We start from the raw sequence: 6841 nt of genomic DNA on the forward strand, positions 1-6841 counted from the left end.
ATATATATATATATATATATATATACTTTTAAGATTTTATATAGAATTTTCTTTTAAAATATCTAGAAATATTTGGGATTCTCTTATGTGATATAATATATTAATATAATATGAAGTGCTCCATATTTATTAACCTTAAATAATGGGTTGTATGATCACTTATCAAGTGTTACTGAAATGCGTCAATCTCTTTGTTCTTCCATATTCATATGTCAAGTATTAAATTCATATATCTTTTTCGAATTTGAATTGGTTGTTATTATTTAGCTATTATATTGGTTTTTATGTCTAATTACTAAATTTGGTTAACCTTGAAAGTGTACATCAACGAAAATTTATTGTGAGACGACTAAAAAAATAACTATCATGTGTTACTAAAAAAATTCTCCTATAAGAATATTTTAATAGATAATATGCTTGTAATTTTTTAAATTCTCACTAAACATATATTTACTTATAAAAAATTAACAAAGTAAAATTGAAATAATATTTAAGTAACGAAAAACCTGAAAAAACCGACAAAACCGACACAATCCAAACCGATATAGTTGGTTCGGTTTGATTTTAATAAAAATCGAACTAACCCGGTCCATATACACTCCTATTTTTTAGTTAATGGACGGTGGGGTGACTTATATTTCAGTGGGTATAATAACTCTTTTGTTCTCATTACCCAACAATGACCAATTATTTAATTTGTTCATACTTCTTAATGAGATGTGTTATAATCCTAAAATATTCCAATTGAATATATGTTCCAGCTTTGCATATTCCAAGGAGTTTATTAACGTCAACTGCTCTCAGCTATCCGTGGAGTAAAGAGTCTTGAAATATCTGTTATATTTTTAATAAACAAATTAAAGAGATTGTAATGATTAATATGATTAATTTTATTGTTAACAAATGTTAAAATGTAAATTCTTAATATGTATGGAAATAACGAAAAAAATCAATTAAAGTGGACCGAAGAAAAATATAAATTATTGAGCATCTGTTGGAAAACAAGACTGTATATTGCGTTTATTTAATTGAAGAAGTAAACTATAGAACAAATTTATATAAGAATAGTAAAAGTAGGTCCCATATAATTGTTGTTATCCGTGGCATGTACTGTAAGGTTTCATTTAAAAATAGACGCAACATCTAAAGAAAATCAGAAAAGAAATTAAGTAGGATAAAAATTTTGAGACACCAAAAGTCAGCTAGCTAGGTCAAGAAAGTCGACTTTGTAACTCTAGCATATTCCAATAAAATAATAGTTACCAACGAGGATTGTCGTGGTGTGACAAGTACTCTTTTATTTTTAATGAGAAGTTTCGGGTTCGAACCTTGGGTATGGAATCGCCTTTATTAGGGAACGTGTTACCGCTATTATGAAACTTCCCGACTCAAATTTGAATTTAATTGGACCCCATTACAAATACCGAACACCGGGTAGGAAATAAAAATAAAAAATACTGTAATAGTCATCCTGTGATCTATGCAAGTATTTTGTGGATGCAATAATAGCCAAATGTGTTCTCATAAATGCTTATTTAAGTGACACCACATTAAGTGTGCACAAAATAACAAAAGTAAAGACTCAATCATCTCATCATTCTCTTCTCCAAAATCTAGAGAAATGGAGTTGGAATGGAGCTACATTTTTTGGTCAATAATCATCTTTTTACCAGCTTTATTCTTCTTAATAACCAAAAATAAATCATCTTTTTCTAACATAAAGCTACCTCCAGGTCCTCCTGGTTTACCAATTGTTGGTAACATGTTTGATCTTGCTGGATCAGAACCATACAAGAAAGTTGCCAATTTGAAACAAAAATATGGCCCTATTGTATGGTTAAAGATTGGGTCCTCAATGAGCACAATAGTTGTTCAAACAGCACAGGTAATCAGAGGCGGATTCAGAATTTTTAATTTACGAGTTATGAATTACCATCCATTTTGCTTACTGGGTTCTGACTAGATTACTTATATATATATATATATATAATATATATATATATATATATATATATATATATATATATATAATATATATATATATATTAAATGGTCTTTTAATACAAATACATGGTTTGGTCCTATCGAACTCTAGTGGCTTAGCCACATACATTGAAGGCCGATCAACCAGACGCCCTTCATCGCAAAATTATACTGTATATGTAGAAACTTATATTATGTATATTAAGTTTTGAATATTCTTTGCGAAATTTCTGGTTTCACCACTGTCGAACCCGTAACTATAACGATTGCTCCGCCCCTGCAGGCAGCTGCTGAATTATTCAAGAACCATGATGCTACCTTTGCAGACAGGAACATAGTTGATGTCAATTTGGCCCATAATTTCTATCAAGGGTCAATGGCTTTAGCCCCATATGGCAATTATTGGCGATTGCAAAGGCGGATATGCACTGTGGAAATGTTTGTTAACAAAAGGATCAATGAAACCGTGCAAATTAGGCGAAAATCGATGGATAAAATGCTTCAATGGATCGAAAAACAATCTAATTTGGAAGATATTAATCGAAATGGGATTGAAGTAACACGTTATGTGTTCCTCGCATCGTTTAATATGCTAGGTAAGTCGATACATAGGTTATACTCACTTTATTTACATTTGTTTCGTGATTGTAGTTTAATTTTTCGTACTGAAAAAAAAAATATGCTAGGTAATTTGATGTTGTCTAAAGACTTAGCGGATCCGGAGTCAGAAAAAGGGTCAGAGTTCTTTAAAGCCATGACTGGAATTATGGAGTGGGCTGGTGTTCCAAATATTTCAGACATATTTTCATGTCTTAAGAGGTTTGATATACAAGGTTTAAGAAAGAAGATGGAACGTGACATGGGAAAGGCTAAAGAAATTACTTTTGGATATCTTAAGGAACGTATTGAAGAAAGAAAAAAAGGTGGAGAAAAGAGGAAAGATTTGTTGGATGTCTTGCTTGATTTTGAGGGCATTGGAAAAGATGAACAAGCTAAATTATCAGAACATGAGATCACAATGACTATAATGGTAAGTTTTTAAAACCTTCGAATTACTCATTTTACTCTTTCAGGTAAAGTTTGAGCAACAGTAAAATTGTCTCGGGGTGACTTATAGATTACGCTTCGAGCTGTGGAAGTAGTCATTAATGCTTGTATTAGGGTAGACTGTCTATATTACACATTTGCAATGCGGGTCTTGCACGGACCCTACATGAACACGGTATACTTTATGCATCGGACTACCCTTGTAGATTGTAAAATGTGTTGGACTTTAAAGCATTGGGCTTTAAAGTCTAAGAGTGTGAATTGGGAAATAGTGGGAAATAAAATGGAGGGAAATGAAAATTTGAGTCAAGTGAGCTTTTGTCATGAACTTTGTCCCTCATTGGAGAGGGACAACTACATTTGTGTGTATATATATAGGATCACTTCTTAGAGCTCTTAAAAGGAGTTGAGGAGAATGAACCCTCGCGCTGTCATCGTCGCTCGGTTCGGCTTCGGCTTCGGCAAATGATCGATAAGATTATTTTTTGGACAAAATTTATTTAATTATTTAATAATTAATTAAATGCCAGTCAGGTCATTAACGGAATTAACTGATTCACGCTGCCTTTGCTGAACGTTGTTTTTCCTCCTGAACAGACACTTTTTCCTGAACAGACATCACACCTCTTCCGATAATTGCCTTATAAATTCTGAGGCATGGCTTCTTTTTTCGATACTGAAAAATTATAGAACTTCCTTCTTTCTGAATACTGCATTCTACTTCGCAGTCTCTCTCTCTCAAATTCGTAAGTGTGATTTTGCTCTGTTCTTTGAGTTCGTTGGTATCCTGCAGTTTGTATTGCCACTGTTGCACGAAGGTTTATTCCGTTTCATCCTGGGAGGATTTAATCCATTACCTTGGCAACGTGTGAGGGGGTTAAAATTCCTTAAGGACGCACAAGCAAATTGTGGACTCGGAATATTTTTTATAGTTTACTGTTTTTTCAGTTTTATCTTCTAACAGTCTTTCTAATTTTGTGTTTTAACACAGTAGCGACAATAAAATGGACCATAACTATATATACTTCTTATATGTAAGTAGGGGTAAATATTTGATACTTCGGTTCGATTTTCCGAACTCTGATTCGGAACTTTGATTTTAATTATATATACCGAATTACTGAACCGGAGCTAGCTCGGTTCGATTCTCTTTTTTTTTTTTTTTTTGTGTGTGTATGTTCGGTTTCGATTTGGTTATTTGGTATGTTGTGCTATTTCTTATATGCATAACTGGGCAAATTGCATATATGGTCCTTAATTTATTCAATTCATCCCTTAAAAGATTACTCTTCTGAGTTTAGTTGGACTTGAATTTGGTCCCTTATGTTTATGTATATGTATCAATTTGGACATGTTTTTCTAATACGTTAAGGTCATAAATTCTACTCTTATCCTGAAATTTTTACTCTACATATGAAATTATAGGAATTCTTTTTAGCCGGAACAGAGACGACTAGCAGTAGTGTGGAGTGGGCATTAACTGAACTTTTGCGCAATCCAGAAGCAATGGCAAAAGTGAAAGCAGAAATTTCAGAAGTAGTATGCCCAAATACGAAGTTTGAAGAGTGTGACATTGACAATCTACCTTATATGCAAGCCGTGCTAAAGGAATCGCTACGTTTACATCCTCCCCTACCTTTCTTGATTCCAAGAAGAGCAACTCAAGATACAAAGTTCATGGGGTTCGACGTACCAAAAGGCACTCAATTATTGGTAAATGCTTGGTCAATTGGACGAGATCCTGAATGTTGGGACGAACCTTTTGAGTTCAAACCCGAGAGGTTTCTTGGCTCAAACGTAGACGTTAAGGGACAGAACTACAAGTTAATTCCATTTGGTGCAGGCAGAAGGATGTGCGTTGGCCTTTCTTTAGGTCATCGTATGATGCATTTCGCGTTTGGATCGTTGCTACATGAATTCAATTGGGAGCTTCCTGATAATATTACTCCTAAATCCATGAACATGGATGAGAGTATGGGAATAACAGCAAGAAAAAAGCAACCTTTGAAAGTGATTCCAAAAAGAGCTTGAAATTATAATTTTATTTCTAATGTTCCTTTGGTTAAAATCTGTTTTGAGTTTGGTATAGATATTGTTATTACAAAACAAGTTTAGAAGTTTCTGAAAAGGCTTCTATCATAAAATAAAGGGAAAAAGGCCAAAATTGTCCTTGTACTATTGAAAATTAGTCATGTTTATACATGTTTCTACTTTCGGTCCAAATATACGCCTACCGTTAGTAAAGTATACAAAATCGTCTGTCACGACCCGGAATCTCCACCATCGGGACCGTGATGGTGCCTAACATCACACTTGCTAGGCAAGCCAACGTTAGAGTTTTATTAGCCAATTTCGTTACGTTTCAGTGATTAACAATGAGCTTTAGTGATCAACAATAAACAAGCTAAAACAAGTCGAAATGAACGCGGAAGTAAATACATAGCCATTTTGATTATATACTATTACTATCCAGAATCCGGTGTCACAATCCACGAACATTTTAAGATTTTACTACAAGCATTTGTCCGAAAGAAATTACAACTGTTTACGAAATAAGAAAAACAGCAAAGCATGGGGTATAGAAGGGGACGCCAGGGCCTGCGGACGCCAACAGGACTACCTTGGGTCTCCAAGCAAGTGAATCCTACAGTCGACCTCTCGATCAGCACGAACCTGCTCCAAAATCTACATAGGAAGTGCAGAGTGCAGTAACACTATAACCGACCCCATATACTGGTAAGTGCCGAGCCTAACCTCGACGAGGTAGTGACGAGGCTACGGCGGGACAATCACAACATAACCTGCATATAGTGTATAAATAAAGCAGAAAGAAAGACATGATAAAATAGAGCAGTAACTTGCAAGGAATGAACACAGTTCTTGAAGCATATCATCAGCGCTCAGCTATTACCAATCCTCAAGTGCAATTTAAGACTACCATTCAGCTAACACAGTCAAGGAAAAATATAAGCATAAAGGTTGTTGCAACGTGCAACCCGATCCCACCATATCATAATAATCACAATCATAGTTCACCCTTATATATTTCACCACGATCCACCCTTATTACACCTGTTGCGGCGTGCAACCCGATCTCATCGTACATAGCATTTCACCCTTATTCCTCCTCAATATATCACCCTTATTCCACCTGTTGCGGCACGTAACCCGATACCACCATATCAATATCACTTACTCAGCAAATACAGAAATTACACAATTTAAATATAACTCTTCACAAGGCTCAACTTCAAACAAAAATATTTAGAAAGATTATACACTATAAGGCTTTACACAAGTAATACTACTCAGCGAGACCAATCTATAATATGCCTTGAAAGTACCAATAACCAGCTCAAACAAATAACAGGAGACAATGAAGCTACGAAAGAACTAATACTTTCAACAAAGAGATACAATGTCTAACAAGTAGCAATTAGACATGGAAATACAAGTAAATCATGTAGCAGTTAAGGCAGGAAAAGACAATATAAGAAAAACGGGAAGGAAACATGCAAAATAGATAAACTGGCGGTGTATAGGTACTCGTAATCTCACCTATACACCGCTCACATGGATTTCATATAGCAAATAAGTCAAAGGTTCCTAATCCCCAGAGTCAAAGTTAGACACGACACTTACCTCGCTCTGCGTGCCACTCAATGCTCAATTATCGCTTTTCCTCTAATATTCACCACCAAACCACTCGTATCTAGCCACAAATAACTCAATAACATCAATTATTGCTAAAGGAACCAACTACAATGCATAAATTTAGATTTCTCAAACTTTCCCCCAAAAAGTCAAAAAT

At 34.6% G+C, this 6841-nt stretch overlaps 1 protein-coding gene across 1 annotated transcript; it reads left to right on the forward strand.

Annotated features, from left to right (window-relative positions):
* On the forward strand, positions 1558–5215 carry LOC109229721 (cytochrome P450 76A1-like). The gene is made up of 4 exons (XM_019395258.1): positions 1558–1885; positions 2267–2579; positions 2670–3013; positions 4456–5215. The coding sequence occupies exons 1-4, from the start codon at positions 1622–1624 to the stop codon at positions 5059–5061; spliced, it is 1527 nt and encodes a 508-aa protein (XP_019250803.1). The 5' UTR covers positions 1558–1621; the 3' UTR covers positions 5062–5215.

Source organism: Nicotiana attenuata, chromosome 7 (genome assembly GCF_001879085.1).
Source record: "Nicotiana attenuata strain UT chromosome 7, NIATTr2, whole genome shotgun sequence".
NCBI lineage: Eukaryota > Viridiplantae > Streptophyta > Magnoliopsida > Solanales > Solanaceae > Nicotiana > Nicotiana attenuata.